We start from the raw sequence: 16,312 nt of genomic DNA on the forward strand, positions 1-16,312 counted from the left end.
ACTTTAACCCAATTGATGCAATGGTCCTTCAACTTTAATCCAATTGTAGCAATGAAGCTTCTAACATAACTCATTTTAATGGAATTATGATAGAGTTAACGAAAATTACTATAGCTGCACTTTTTGATGAGTTAAGGGTTTAGAGTTGAGAAACTATTGCTACAGTTTTCTCTTCACAAAACTATCTGAAACCCTAAAATTAAATTAAATTGTAAATAAAAATCCATGACTTTATCTTGTGATGTACCATTATTTTTAAGGAAAACTAATGAAAATGACTTGAAAATATTGAGTTTTAAAGTTAATGACAAAATAAAGGGTAAAATGAATAATATCATAATTGACTTTTTAGTGTAAAAATGTGGTTTTTCATTAAAATAACCAGTACCGGTAGTTTTACGTTAAAGTTTCCTTATTTGTATTCATTTTGTATATCGCTTACCAAGAAAAGGAGGATATTCTTTCATATATTTTAGTATTTTTATTTCAGCTTACTGCTTTCAATTTTTTTGCTTTTATAGTCACAACAAAGTTATAACTTTTCTTGGAGTTTCAGGCTTAATTATGATTTAGAGAAATACTAAATAAACTCACTTAAAAGTAGAATTCTTTACCACCTCATATTTTTTACACAATATTATATTTTATAATATTGGCACGCGAGTTAATGCTAAACTGTGAGGTGCACTTTGAGAGTATTCTTAGCATTTCTCTATGATTTAATAAAATAATATAGTTATATTAAAGGAATGAAGGAATAAATTGGTTGCGAATTTGTCATACTTGAGATTCGAACGTAAGATCGTTTACTTATAAGATGAGAGAAATACTATTAGACCGTGATACTAAGCGATAGATTAAATTATGGCTTAAGGTCGTGTAGTTTGAGGGAAGTTCTCAAGTGATGGTTTCCCCGTATCCCTATTTCTAATTTTCTATTATTTTTCTTCTTACGATAGGAAGATTTTATGGTGTTCAAAAATGATGTTCCAAAGTATTTTATACTCTTAAGGTTTGTAACCGCTAAATTGTGCGTATTGTATCTTCAATCAAGAATTCAATAACTACAAATCTTAAAATATTCGATACCTTGGAGCACTGTAATAAAATTGCCTTATGGCATTCATAAGATAATGTTAATAACAAAAATGATGAAGTCAGTAGGTATTAGTTATTAGATAGTATTTTTGTTCACCACTATTTAATGTAGTGTATGTTCACCATCCTATTTATCATTGTTAGATAAGTTTAAATTTTGAGATTTGTGTTTATCCACTACACGAATCTCGAAATTCAAACTCATCTAACAATAATTAATAGGGTGGTGAGCAAAAATGCTCTCTTAGTTATTACATCATTCGATAATGCCTTAAATTCCAAGAAACAGGGTTAGGAAAAACATGGTTGAATTTAAAATATATTTTCTTCTGAAATTCAGAACTAAAAAATGTCAGCTATGCAAAAAGGGCAAAAATAAACAACTGTTACTGCTGCACAGACCACATTCATACCAAAAATACCAAAATACAAGAAAAATTTTAAAAAAAAAAACATTAATAATGGAAAAATTCATGAAAAAATTCAAGGATTGAAGAGCAAATTCCCACACTTGCATTTCCAGCTCATTGGCTTATAATTTGTAATGTCATCTCCTCTGGAGTAGGCTACATTCTTTGGGGCAGTTCTGGAAAAAGAAACAGAGGAGCTGCTTCCATGGCTTCTGATTTTATCAACTTGAGGAGTAACTGGAACTTGAACCGCCACGCAACGCCCGCAAACGCTGCACCTCCGCTCGCAGCTCGGCCGCACTGACCCTATTTGACGAGCGTTGACCGCCACCCCTGCTTTATTTTCCTGAAGAACTCTTGCCGGAGCAAACTCACTTAGCTTGCTGGAAATTGGTCTACCACCTGAGAAACAAAAAGTGAAAAACCCAAAAATTAATTTACAAATTAAACAAAACCAATGTGAGTTGCTTCTTGTTTCGAAGAAATTGGTTTTTTCCTTAATTTTTTTTCCCATAAATTTGAATAAAGGGATAGGATTTACTGACCTTCAGCCATGAAAATCAGATGGGTCGAGCTCGAAACCAGGAACAGGAGGATGGAAATGCAAATATTTCTATTTCTGTGGCAAAAGATGCAATTTTGAGAGCTGCCCATTTCTCAGAAGACGATGGTAATTATGATTATATGAACAAGCTTGACAGAAACAAGATTAGTTTATTTTTGCAGGGTGTGAAAGTTTCAGAATGTGAAAAGTAAAAAACCTTGATGGGAGGAGACAAGTGGGATACAATTAAAATATGAAAAAGCAGAGAGAGAGAGAGAGAGAGAAGTTTCAGAAATTGAATGCCAGCTCCATCAGTCAGAACGATGACTGAAGATATATCTATACATGTATGTATATATATGTATATATGTATACGGTGGGAACGTGGAGGGCAGAGGAGGACAACGGTGAGATCAAAGCGAGAAGGGAAGGACCTCAGCCGCGACCTCGAGTGATGGGCCTCCGAAAGACCAGGTAATTCGTACAATTTATGAATTATGATTCGAAAGCAAAACAGAAACTTTATGAGCTTTGCATGCAGAAAAGAAAAAAAGAGGACCACGGAGTGGGAGGCCCTGTGTTCTGTACAAATAGCAACAAGATAGAGCCACATGAAAGATACTCTGTGTATGTGTAATTTATTCGAGTTTTCATTTTCTTCTCTGTAAGTCTTGTTTTTGCAGTTTCATCCTTGTACTTTTGTTATGTTGGCACTTCAACTAATGTGATCGTTTAATCCAGTTTAGTGCACATCTTGTCTTGTCGTAATCTAATTTGATTATAAAAAAAAAAAACGTGAACTAAATTGAAGCTCCTTATCAGTTGGGTTCGATTTGTTTCGAAGTAGAACCGGTCCATGAAACCAAACTAATCCGAACCTAAACTATTCTACTTTGGTTCGACTGGTTCCATTCAGTTTTGGATCTTAGCCATTTTAAAGCAATAATTAAGAATCACACTGGTCCAAACTGTTTCAATTCAACTTTTGAATCAAAGTTGACTCTTTCAAACACGGGTTTATTCTTTCCAATTTATCATTGCAAAGGTCTTTTGCCCACCCCTAAAAAACTCAATTTGGAATGAACCTTGCCTCGTTTGACTAACATCTATAGCGGATGAATTTATAAGGATGGAAATGCAAGAAAAGAAACTAACAAAGACGAAATCGAAAATCTAAGTAACATACGAGGACTACTAGTGCAATATAGCACATTTTTTTTGTTTGTTTTAGGGATTGGGAGGATCTGGGGTGCTCCATTTTAACGTGCAAGAGTGCTTTGTTTGTTTCTTATTTCTTCAAAACAGTACATGCATGGACGTCGGATTCCATGGAAATCCCCAGTAAGATAATATTCATGGATATCCCCAGAAAGATACTGTTCATGGATATCCCCAGAAAGCTACTATTCATGGGTGTGCATAGAGGAAGATGGATTTTGGGGACACCCAAAAAATTGCTTAGGCAAGTTTATTTCCATCAAATTCTGACAACACTCTTCCTTGATCGAATCTATGCCGTTGGATTGGGATTCGATTTGTACCTCGTGCGCAATGAGATTAGTTAGTTATTCATAAGTTCCCAAGCAGCCGTGTATGGAAAAGAAGCCTGCGTCGTCAAATCAGACGGTTGCTTGCTTTTAAGCCAAAAATCTGAGGGACACGTGCTGGAGTTGGAAAACACTGATCCGGATCGGACCCTTAAATTTTGACAAGAACTGGGGGATCCGTAAAAGTAAAACACCTTCAAAAGCTGTCATCTTTCGTGACTATCAATCAATGCATATTTTGCATTTCCACGTTTTCACCACATATGATTATGATGCATGTATTCAACTCATATGATTATGATGGGGTTCATGGTAAGATTAGACCGGGTCTGGTTTGATTCTATTTTACTATAGTCGTAGCCAAATCAGTTAACCGCTAAGTGATGTGTTTTGGTTCATCCGGAGCAATTAGTTGGAGAAAATCAAGCTAAGTAGTTTGGTTTGGTTTGAGTGGTTTGATGGTTTCGAGTGTTGATCTCAATTACAATATAGTGTGTTTAAGTGCTTAATTAAATAGGATACTTTATATGTTATACAACAACGATTTGAGAAATATGTTTTTCGCACATTGATTATTTCACTTCATGCACACTTCTATCTTTTTTTACCTACTGAATTTGAACAAATGAAAGGAGAATTAAGGTTAAAAAATAATAGAAGTGTGCAGAAGGTGAAAAATGTGTAGTATTAATAAAGATATTGTTTAACCGTGCACGATATTTGTTTTCAAAGCATAACTTGCATGCACGCATGCTTGGTTTCACAACCCATTATTTTAAAATTCTCGATCCGTCCATTAAGAGTAATGGGGCGACTAAATTTATAAACAAAATTTTGTAAATTAAATGACAAGGAAGTTAATGACCGGATTATTACTTAAACGTTGGTAAACGTGTTCATATTTTTATTGGTGACTCATCATTTGGTTTGCAAATTTTGTTTACAAAATTTAGTCTCCATAGCATTACCCATTCATTAATATAATTTGACACATTAAACAGTGACTGTGTACAAATTTATTTAATATGAGTCCTCCTTGTTTCAACTCCTTTTTAATTCAATTTCTCCTTAATCTAATTCCTCTTATTTTGATTACTGTTACATAAACGAGCCATTAATATGTATATCCAAAACAATGAGGCCTCACCTACAGTTTGTGTTGGTCCTCAGTTCAGAAAATTAATATGTTAGAGCCCTTTCATACAGAACCGTGACAGACTGAGAGAGTCATTCTGTATCTCTCCATAACAATAACATGCAAGAATACATTGAATAGTAATAAACTTTTAGCCACAGGTCAAGTCTAAAAGAAATTGTGGCAAATGCTCAAAAAGTTACGGCCCAGTGAAAATTGGCAGCTTCCACAATCCAAAAGCATTTGAGAATTGAGAGTCTTTGCGTGTTGAGTGGGTGACCATATTGATTCACTTCTCCTGATAGCATAATTTGTATATCATCAGTACGACGCCACAGATAATAACAGTGATTCCGATTTGTGTAAGTTATTTTTCGTTCTCTGTATGCACAAAAACTCTTACTCTCCTCTTATCTCATGCATACTTCGAATTTATTATGAATATATGTTACAGGCTAGCTAGTTAGTTTAAAACTCCAAATAAATCTCAGATCTCTGAATTGCATCAAACATAGACGTTGATCGCATGCATTACGTTAACTTTTCAATGACATTACAAGAATTTTAATCTTATACCTTCCGTTGATCACAGTAGAACTATTAATCACAGCAAGTTGGAAAGGGGTGTTTAATCCGTTGCAGTCCAAAAGAAAATTACTATTATTCTACTTAATTCTCTTCAACTATTTATCTTAGTGAAAAACGCTTCAAAGCTCAAACTATAAAAAAATCTATCATTTGTCAACTGTTAAATATCGGGTGCAATAATAGTCAACTGCCTTACCATTTGAGTTTGAAATAATTTTGTGTGACGTTCCTCCAAAACTGTTATTTTTACTATAAAAAATGAGTACTTTTTCCTTTTCTTTTCGGTTACAAGGAATTATTCATGAAACATATATGATAAAAGAAACATGTTATATGTATTCATCATCAACACTTTATAATTCCAAATCCATACATTTGAAGGAACGTAACACAAACTGAAGGAATGTTATTAACAAGTGAAAAGAAAGTGCCAACTACAATCCACCAGACTTGTTGGTTTGCTTGTTCCTGCTACTTGGTAAGAACAAGCATTGTATTGATCAAGTAACACAAGGCTCTCCACAAAAGAATCCATGGACTCGTAATTCCGTCCCTCTCCAACTCCAGAATACCTAACTTGTTTGGTCTTAAAATCCACCATTACAAGTCTGCTATCTTCTTGTGCTTTTGAACACTTGTTCGCCGTTACTTATAAAACCAACATGGTAGACTGTAGAGACTCGCTTCGGGACCGTCACGCTGTATAATTCAGTCCACGATTTCACCGCACCATAATGTTGCATCATCCATAACTTAAGATAACAATGAGTAATTACTCTTGATCTTGAGTAACGGCGTTGGAAAATCTTGATCAAAGCGAGGGACTCGTCGTGTGCCGAAAGAACAAGGCTGTCTGTTGTTTTTCTCAAAGGTTTCGGTAACTCGATCTGGCTGAACGATTCAGTGGCCATATCAAACGACACAATGCCAAGTTCTTTGTAGTTTAGATCGCGGCATAGAAATATGCAGAAGATCGGAACCAGGAATAGAAACAGTAGGAGGAGAAGGACTAAGAGTCTTCCAGGATCACCTGGCTAAGGAGTAAACCTGGACGGCAAATGGGGTGTCCACGGCAGGACCAGTAGAACGTTGGTTACTGAAAATTGTCAAAACTTTATAGTCATTGGTGCACGAATCGTAGCCAAACGCGTAAGTGGGTCTTATCCAATCATGTGTGTTATCAATAGAATTTTCAGGGACCTCAATAAAAAACTAAAAACTAACAAGTTTTCAATCAAAGAATATTGATAGCTAAGGACCGCATCCAAAGTGTCCCTTAGATATATATATATACACTCCCTGTCCGAAAAGGAAACAAACTTATAGAGTTGACTAGGAGAATCCTAAACCAAAACAATGTATTTCTAATTTAAACTGTAGGATTTCGGATTTCCTACGTGCGGTGCACGCATGCAACAAACATATGGAAACGAAACTACTATACTTAATTTGGACAACCCTAGCAGGAAGAACAAAAAACTGATTCTGGCTACTTTTACTGATGTAAAAAATGACCAACTAAATCTCATCTCTCTCTCAATTACAACATACTTAAGTGTGTACGCACGTATGAACAGCTTCGTACTCATTTCTCATCAACTAAACACTAACCGATGACATCATAGCACTTAATTTGTTCTCATTTCTGATAAATCGGAAGCACTTGAGTTCTATGAATGATGTTAATACAAGAAGATAGCTCGTAATGTCACATCCACATAGATCTTACTACCTGCCTCAGGAAGTTCACATTGCCTCTCTCCCTTCTGGCCGCCTTTATGCATACTCCGTTGATGTCCATTTCAGATACCGAGGCTTCAATTCCAAGTCTGAGAAAGATACTATGGCTTGAAATCTTCACAACACACGCTCAAAGCACGGCCCAGAATCTTGATCCTTCGCTTCTCTCTTCCGAAGCCAATGTTGCCATAGGGCATGCAATTCCGCTGGCTTTGAGTTTGAGTTGATAACAAATTGGCACATTTCACACAAGAAAATTGTCAACCATGTGTTGGATCACATCAGCCCCATCAGAGTATAGACAATCGTTTTGCACCTGTCCCACAAAAACACAATAAAAACCTTAATGCATGTCACATCGAGCTGCTTCTTTAATTACATAGCTTTGAGGATGGAACAGCATGCATTGTGAAACGAATAAGAAAAAGAAGGACAATGGTTAATTTCTGTAGGCATTTGATTAATCTTTCCAACAACAATACAAGAATTTTTTTGTTAAACACGACGAATTTCAAGGAAAAACATCGACTTGCCTGAATGGTACCATGCGCAAGGTATCTTTGTTTACTTCCTCTGAAGTTCACATCCACCCGTTCCCAGCTTATTTTGGTCAAGTTTCTGATCATTTCCTCTGTAATCATGTCGTCAAGTTAGTGAATAAAATGCCAAGGAGCTAAGAATTACGAGCTCATAATATGGCAATCATGGGGTCGAATCATAAAAATAAGTTATCAGATGAATGTGACAACTACAGATAGAAAATACCAACTAGTTCTGTTCAAAACGAAACCAGCATATTGGATGCCTCCCACAACAGAAACTTTTTCTCCCTCCAACTTTATAATCACTACTATTATCGTCAATTTATCATAGAACTACGAATCGGCTCACAAATATTAAAATTCAGAATTCCCAACGGTTTTCTTTCAATCTGTCTACAACTAGTGCATGTTCGATTCCTATATAATCCGTTGGGTCATGGAACTCTGAGTAAAAATTCCTTCATACTAAAGCTGGAATAAGCTTCGGAGAGCAATGAACCACTGGGAATAAGTATTTAGTTAATTAAGATACACAACTAGCAAACCTTCGAAGTCAATTTTCTTGCGCCCACTGGGTATGGCTTCCAACGGTAATTCTTCTCGGGGACTTGAACTTTGAATTGTCTCCACATTTATAATATGTGGATAGTTTTCTTCTCTAGATAAATGTTTAAGCTGATAGAAAAGTTCATGTTAAGATTAACTCCAGACACAAACAAAGCACCCATGAGTAGCTTCAGAAATACCTTTGGCAGCTCGTTCTTACGCCGTAGAGATGATGTACTCCATCCGACAAGGGCTATAACAGTTGTTAAGTGCTTCGCATGAAAGATGGACATAGTAATAAACATATTTGTAAGTGTCAAATTCAAAGTTCGACTAACTCAAACTTTTACTTACATTCGAAGACCAGAACACCAAATTATCTTATCCTACATGTCTGCTTCAACAATGAAGATTAATAAATAATAAAAGTACAAAAGTAACACAAACACACAAATATGAAAAGGATACAGTCAAAACGAACATTTGCATAGGTAACACGGCGCTTGAAAGACTGCAGTGCAGATCTGCAGAGACAAGAAGAGATATGATGGCAAGTTCTAGAATCATCAACGACAATAGCCGACCATATACTACGCAAAAGAAGAAGAAGATGTAATTCTCTGTAAGGACTCACATGAATTTAAGATCTTCAGAATCATTGACCATCTGAAGAAGAAGGGGAGGTTTTCCATCCTTCTTATCAGTTAAAAACAGATGTTTTCCACTTCTACCTAGACACCATGAAGCACGAGCTGCTACTTTTTCAAGGGGTTTTACGCCACAAAACAGTGGAACCTGAAACATCAAACCAACACATAATCAAGAAGTATAGAAAATGGAACCTAACTTGTAGGCAGATCAAGCAAACATTCGCTTGTACTAATTCTCTCCTCATAAAATCTAATTAAAAAGCTTCAAACTTTCATGTATTGATTAGAATATGACAATTCAATCAATTACACCCTCCCGAAAGTCTTGGTTGTTTAGAAAAAATGACACAATTTTCGCAGGGGTGGGAGTTGGGCGGGGGAACCCCAATCGTTATTCATTCTCTTATGTTAGTACTTGTGTGAATAAATGCCGGATTCTTTATTCAACTAGAACAAACTCTCATGATTTTACATTGAAATGGCACCAAAAAAGTAATACTTTAATGTCTAAACGGATGTTCTAATAAGCATACGATTATGAGTTCATAACGAACTTGATTCACCTGATTATGCCCTCTGGAACCAAGGTGCGGAGTGGCAGACGTTATAAAATTCACAGGCTCCAGTCCAGCAATTTTGCCTTTGACTTTGTGTTCCAGCAACGGATTCTCAACTCCATTTCTCCTATATTCTCCATTTTCTTGAGACAGTTCTTCAGTGATGTCTCGTTCATAAAGCCTTCCAATGGCATACCTTGCAATAAGCCCGCCTAACGAATGACCAACAAACGAGATCTTCTGAACACTAGGGTGACGTTTTATCACAGAAATAACCTGAAAATCAAAACGATTATGATATCAATCAACTCAAACAACGCTTTCATATACGAACCCAGCCAACGAATACGAAATCAAAACCCATGATTCTAATTTAAATGGAAAACGATAAACAAGTAGGTTCCAACTGAATAAATCCAAAAAAAGAAATAACCCACCTCTTCTGCTAATCTCTCTCCCATTACATCAACACCATCAAAGGTCAACATTGAGTGATTGCATTCACTACCTGCATTGCAAATTCATTTCATTACTTGGAAATTTAATTGGTGCACTGCCCTCTAATTTCATGAGTTACCAAGTGGACTACTTTGAAAATAATTGCTAAAGCAAGCAACTTTTACAAGAAAAGGACTCACAGTGAGCAATAACATCTTCTGGGTATCTCTTCAGAAACTGCTTTGCTGCATATTTCCAATTCTCAGCACTGCACCAAAAATGCACAAAATCAGCTCAACCCTCAACTAACCCACATTCATTTTTTTTTAATCTTTCGATACAAGCGATATTCTGAACTACTCTAATACACAAGAGCGGAGATGAGAACTCGAGTGCAAGGCCTCGGGCCCACCGCCCTCGCCAACTGGCCTAACCCACATTCAAATTAACCAAACAGAGACTTAAAAAATAGAGTACAATTTCCACTGACCTGCCTATGAGACCATTCACCAAAATAATCAAATGGGTCGGGCTCCTTTTTCCACCCGTTTCATCCTCCACCTCCATATCGACACCCCCCTTGAAACCCCCCTTCGTATCCGTTTCGGGTTTCGAGCTGAAGCACCGAAACTTCGGCATGTGAAAAAACGTTTCTTTTTTCCCGCTTGTCGTCATCGTCCCCTTGCTTTTGCTCCTTTTCTTTTTCCCCGCGTTTTTCTTGCCGCCTCTGTGTTTGATCACGCCTGACGGCTCCTCTTTCAGTACGACCCCATCGCCCCCGATCTCCACCTCCGTTGCCGCCATGCTCTGCAAATCCGCAGAATCTTCGGTCAATGAGAGGTTTGAACATTCAGCAGTTGCATACGCTGGGGAATCGCAATATGAAATGTGGGTTTTTGCGATCTTTCGCTATCGATTCGTGACTTTGACCTCGGGTAGATGGTATGGGTTCGCACCGCGAACTGGAGCTGCCATTGCTGACGGGGTTGGTGGTTAACGAGAAGCTTCGGCTCTGGTGGGAAGCTAGCGACTTTGACAGTTTGACAGTGAATTCTCCTGCACGTGTTATATTTTTTGAAAAAATTACCATATTTATTTTGTATTATTTTATCTATTTTTGTTTTGGTTTTAGAGTTATTTTTAGATAAATATCTTTAATATTATTAATTTTTACTGATAAACAAATATTTTAACACATTTTAATAAAAATTTACTAAAGTGACTAATATTGCAAACTTTGTAAACACAGTAATTAAATTGATTAAATTAAAAAATAAATTATTATTAGCATTTCAAAAATCTCATTTTGCAATATAAATCTTTTATAATTAGAAAAAAAAAACATTTATGAGAAGTGTAAAATGAGATTTTTGAAGTGCTACCAATTGTCATAACAAATTTTAAGTATAAACACTGTGACCAAAAAGTTTTAACCCTTCGCTTTCTTGCATCTTAATGGCCAATTGCCATGATTCTTTAGAAAGATTTTAGATTAATTATGCAATAAAAACTGAATAAAAACAATTTTTTTGCTCGCTTAACGATAGGACATAAATCATGGTGCTTTGGTTTGTACCTTCGAGAGAGAGAGACTCTGTTTATGTATAATTTTAATAACGTTACCAATTCTTTTAAATGTTTGTCATGTGACGTCACCGATTACATGAGAGTATCTCTTATTTAAAATTAATTTTTGTATAAATTCGTCGGATGTGCCATTTTTCCACGAGTGAGAGTGATGGTATATGTATTGTCTCGATTTTATGTGTGTAGCCGTACAGATACGTTGTTTGTCCGTTATATTTCATTTTGATTAATTAGATGAAAAATAAAATGGGATTGATGGTTTTGACTTGAAATTGGTATTATAAATAATACCAACCATTTTCCTTAATTAGGGCCACGGGTCTCACAAGTTCCCGGGCTTTCGAGGAAGCCCAAAGAAACAAACAGGTGAAAAAAAACAGAGTTCACCCAAACGTTTAAGGAGATGAAGAATCGGTGGTGGAGGTTGGGGAATTTGAAACTTGTCGTCGAAACAAAACTCCATGAAGATTTTTTGTATGGACTCAATTGCTCCGCTGCCTCTTTCGGTGCTGAAGGACAATGGGTTTTGGTTTTAGGCTCAACGTCCTCAAGTCTGGCTTTCCACTTCATCACTCTCACTGTCAAGCTGCTGCTTCTCCTTCCAAGCTCTCTTTTACTTCTGGTGAGTTTGTTTTGATTGGCTTTTTTCCCCAGCTGATTTCCTGCTTCTGCTTCGGAGAAAAGAATGTTTCTTTTGCTTTTGACTTTCATCTTTGGGTTGGGTTTTTGTTTGAACTACTATCCTGCATTGCATAATTGCATATGCTTTTTGTAATCTGATACACGTTGAAGTATGTTGTTAAGTAAAACCCTGAAAGAATCATGCTGCCAAAGTGAATTTTTGAGATGATCAAAATGCATGTTTAAGAATTGGGACTTGAAGTTTTCAATCAATGGCAGACGGGGTTAGGCTAGTTGGCTAGGGTAGTGTGCCCGTTCCGTTGCACCCAAGTTCAAATCCTCCCCATAAAGTAGAGTAATTTAGAATAACGCATTGTCAACAAAAAATTAAAAATTAAAAAATTCAATCCTTGCGATGTTGAAGTTCCATCTGCCATAAGTAATGCACATTGATATTTGCTGTCAATTTTTTTTATATTTATGATATTCGATATAAAATGATGATACAGTTAGAGGCAGGGAGGGCTCTTTCAACTCGGCAAGGCTGTCATTCCTGTCCATTATCTCTGAGGAAGGCGAGATTTCCGGTAAAGATACTCTGAAAGTGTGCTCTTTTTCATCTGCTTCGCCGCAGATCTTAGAGGATGGCGTCTCAGAAATGGAACAGGTGAATGTTTGTCTTTATTGAATTGTTGCTTAAAAGCTTCACAATTTTTATTCACACAACGTTTTCTTTGTTTCAGTAGATGAAAATCTTATCATGACTTTTTGCCTCTCAGACAAGCTTTAGGAGTAGTTCGTCCAACACGACTGGGAATAACCAGATGCCTGTTGCAGACGGAAACTTTAGATCCGTTACCACCTTAGAATCTTGCAGTGCAGCTCATTTTAATTTGTTACTGAAAAATCTTGATGCTCTGGAGGAGACTTTTGCTAATTCAGATGTGTTAAAGTTGGAAAAAGAGATACTTCTGCAATTAGGAAGGCTTGGAGCTCTACAGTTATTCGATGCCTGTTTGTCGAGAACTCTTACATCCTCAAGCTTTTTTTATTTGTCTGACATACCTACTGTACCGATTGAAGAGCATAAGATAGATAAGAAGGTAGATAACAACAGAGGTAAGGTTATTGTACGTTCTGGGAAAAAGGAAGAAAAAAGATCAAGAAAAAGAGCATTAGATAATGCCAGAGTTTCTTCTGACTCATTGCCTCCTAAATCAACTTTGGAAGGTTTCAATCATCCTATTGTTTCATCGGCGAAAAGAGCATCAAAGTATCGAAAGAGTAGACTTAAAATTGCTAAAAATGAGGCAGAAATGTCAACCGGGGTTAAGGTTGGACTTGTCTTCAAATATATAGATTAAAACGAAACTTTGCTTCCTCTCCTTGAAGGATGTATTTACCAGCTATACTTTTGTTTCATAACAGGTGATTGCCAATTTGGAGAGAATTAAAGCAACTTTGGAAAAGGAAACTGGCACCGTAGGTACCTTAAGTTGTTGGGCGGAAGCAGCGGGAGTTCACGAGAAGGTGCTGTTACAGAAATTGCATTTTGGTTGGTACTGCCAGGATGAGCTTATAAGGAGCACTCGTTCCTTAGTTCTATACCTTGCTAGAAGCTATAGAGGGCTAGGAGTAGCCATGGATGATTTACTGCAGGTTTGTGAAATCTAAGTAAACTTTTTGTGATATAATTTACATGTGATTATGTTCGAGACAGTTCGTTGTTGATCACTGAAAACCACTTTTCATCAGATGTCAAAACTCAGCGCATAAATTCAAATTTTTTTTCTTGACACTCTTACTACTACGCTTATTTACTCTCATTTTATTAGTCTATCTCTTGAGTTATCCCTATTTCACAGGCTGGAAACCAGGGTCTCCTGCAAGGTGCAGAAAGGTATGATCACTCGAGGGGTTACCGATTCTCAACCTATGTCCGATACTGGATAAAGAAATCAATGTCAAGATTGGTGGCACGGCATGCTAGGGAAATCCAAATTCCTGTATGTTCCTCCCTTCTTTGAAAAACTCAATACAATATCGTCTCGGTGAGTGATGGTGTTTACTCCTCGAGTTGTTTTTGTTTTAGTTCACGCTAAGCAAGGCAATAAATCAGATACAGAAAGCTCGCAAAGCCACTTACAACAGACACATGAGATACCCAGATGATGATGAAATTGCAAAGATTACAGGTCTTTCGTTGGTGAGAATCAGATCAGCTAGCACATGTCTGAGAGTTGTGGGTTCGGTAGATGACAAGATGTGGGACAACTCTCCTGGGACTTTTATGGTAATGATCCAACTAATCTTCTCCATCTCTCTCTTTCATTCCCATTTTAAACTCATATTTCTTTCTTTCTAAGGCTTAGTTGGGCGAATAGTAACTGAAAGAGCGAAATGAAGATCATTGTCGTTAGACTCATGTTGTAGTTTGTACACTTCAGTTATCTTATTCTTTACATGTCAGCGACCGAAGCTTCTATAGTTTGGGAAGCTAACCTTGTAAAATATGCAAAATCCTGTAGACCTGCAATAAATTGTTGAAAGCAGTGGGGTTATTTTGTAACTATAAAACCTGTTCTGTGTTAATGATTCAGGAATGTACGCCGGACGCATCAATAAAGAGCCCTGAAGAAACTGTCACAAGACAGCACATGAAAAAAGACATCCATGATCTGCTGAAATGCTTGAACTCGAAGGAGAGGCAAGTGTTGGTGCTGCGATATGGGTTAAACAACTACGACCCCAATTCACTTGAGGAGATTGGAAAGCTTTTCGATGTGAGCAAGGAATGGATACGGAAGATAGAAAAGAAAGCTCTCACGAAGCTAAGGGACGATGAAACACACAGAAGTTTAAGCCATTACTTGAAAAACTAGTAGATTCAGAGTAATACGAAAAAGAGCAAGTCATTCTGAGCTTCTCTATCAGAAGTAGTAGGCCGGGAGAATTAGTCATCATACACTGACAACCATCGCTTCTTTCTGATAAAGATTAAAGGATACGCAGAATCATGGGTGACCTTCGGTTTGTTCCCCGCCAAAATTTCAGCTCAACTCTACCGTGGGAATTTTTCGGTTCTCTCATGTAAGGATCGTAATGTTGTATTGTATGCTTATCATTCTTTCATTTTCGTTGGTGCGATTGTATAGTTTAGAGGTGGGAGTATGCTGCTTCTTGCATATTTGTCTCCGGTACATATAAATGATATGAACTACTGTTTATACACGATTCATGCGGTTAAACTCCGTGAATCAGGCTTGCTTGCTGAATGCTAAATTGACATTTGTGTGCATCTTCTCCCTCCAGATCTTTTGTGTTTTGTCTCACCCTCCACGCAATGAGGCTTACGTAGCCATTTGAAGGCCGTGATTACAAAGTAGCTTGATTTCTTGGATAAGGATGTTGTGTGCCATAGAAACCAGAAAGCTTGGACTTGTTCACCTCATACCTTCAACTCCCATGACCGGTTTTCTGTCACTTAAACATGAAAACAGTGCTTAAACGCGCAGAAAATCAGGTTTTCAAATAACTTAAATGCGTATGACAGAATTTAACGGGCTGCCCATTGTACATTGTTGTATAATAGTATGACTCATTAAGATATTTTTCTTGCAAAACCCATCCTTAGAGATGTCACTTTTCCCTCTTTGATATTTTCTCTACACCGCTCGCTTTAGGAGATGCCACTCTTCTCTCTTTTTTGAATGGGAGACTTTAGATGCGGTCCCTAGTTATGAACAATCTTTGACTGAAACCTTGTTGTTTTTCAATTTTTGATCCAAGTCCCTAAAATTAATTGATAATTTATTTCTATGTACGTTACTATATTTTTTAAATTAAAAATTAAAATTTATAGTTGTTTATAGTAATGAGATTTTAAATAAAAAACCATAATTTGTGGGATTAAAAATATTAAAATATAAATATACTATTGTGTGTGTGTGTGTAAACATGGGTACATTCATAAAAAATAACCAAAAAATTATTGTATCAAAACATGGGTACATTCTTCAAAATGGGTACATTTAGCAAAAATAAAAATGGGTACAAATAAATAAAAAAATATGGTACAATACAAATAAAACTTTAAAAAATATGGGCACAAAAATAAATTAATATATGGGTAAAAATTAAAATTGAAAGGAAAATTGGTACAAATTAAAAAAGGATTGCAAATTAAAAATGGGTACAAACTAAAAATAAAAATATATGATAAAAAATTTAGCCATAAATATAAATATACTAATTGTAACATTTTTAATATTAAATGAATATATTTAGAAATAAAAAATATTTTATTATT

General features: G+C 36.3%; 3 protein-coding genes across 8 annotated transcripts; 1 reads left to right on the top strand and 2 right to left on the bottom strand.

Annotated features, from left to right (window-relative positions):
* Positions 1–1,474: 1,474 nt before the first annotated feature.
* Positions 1,475–2,653, bottom strand: LOC126601344 (EPIDERMAL PATTERNING FACTOR-like protein 2). The gene is made up of 2 exons (XM_050268033.1): positions 2,054–2,653; positions 1,475–1,910 (listed from the first exon to the last, which is right to left on the bottom strand). Exons 1-2 carry the CDS (start codon positions 2,160–2,162, stop codon positions 1,582–1,584), a joined length of 438 nt encoding a protein of 145 aa, XP_050123990.1. The 5' UTR covers positions 2,163–2,653; the 3' UTR covers positions 1,475–1,581.
* A 4,138-nt stretch (positions 2,654–6,791) lies between these two features.
* On the bottom strand, positions 6,792–10,829 carry LOC126605877 (putative lipase C4A8.10). Its single transcript, XM_050273322.1, has 10 exons — positions 10,286–10,829; positions 9,996–10,063; positions 9,795–9,865; positions 9,364–9,633; positions 8,785–8,945; positions 8,619–8,674; positions 8,351–8,403; positions 8,150–8,279; positions 7,596–7,693; positions 6,792–7,378 (listed from the first exon to the last, which is right to left on the bottom strand). Exons 1-10 carry the CDS (start codon positions 10,597–10,599, stop codon positions 7,307–7,309), a joined length of 1,293 nt encoding a protein of 430 aa, XP_050129279.1. The 5' UTR covers positions 10,600–10,829; the 3' UTR covers positions 6,792–7,306.
* A 956-nt stretch (positions 10,830–11,785) lies between these two features.
* Positions 11,786–15,626, top strand: LOC126601349 (RNA polymerase sigma factor sigC). Of its 6 annotated transcripts, none has more exons than XR_007615719.1 (8): positions 11,786–12,004; positions 12,513–12,670; positions 12,783–13,337; positions 13,432–13,662; positions 13,869–14,009; positions 14,096–14,296; positions 14,604–15,093; positions 15,316–15,626. XR_007615719.1 is itself a non-coding variant. In XM_050268041.1 (8 exons), exons 1-8 carry the CDS (start codon positions 11,902–11,904, stop codon positions 14,883–14,885), a joined length of 1,560 nt encoding a protein of 519 aa, XP_050123998.1. In that variant the 5' UTR covers positions 11,786–11,901; the 3' UTR covers positions 14,886–15,301. The 6 variants fall into 6 exon arrangements, 5 of the variants coding, with proteins under 5 accessions (XP_050123998.1, XP_050123997.1, XP_050124001.1 ...); XM_050268041.1 differs by lacking the exon at positions 15,316–15,626 and having other exon boundaries at positions 12,783–13,122; positions 13,234–13,337; positions 14,604–15,301; XM_050268040.1 differs by lacking the exon at positions 15,316–15,626 and having other exon boundaries at positions 14,604–15,301.
* Positions 15,627–16,312: the final 686 nt, after the last annotated feature.

The sequence above is a fragment of the Malus sylvestris genome, chromosome 15 (genome assembly GCF_916048215.2).
Source record: "Malus sylvestris chromosome 15, drMalSylv7.2, whole genome shotgun sequence".
NCBI lineage: Eukaryota > Viridiplantae > Streptophyta > Magnoliopsida > Rosales > Rosaceae > Malus > Malus sylvestris.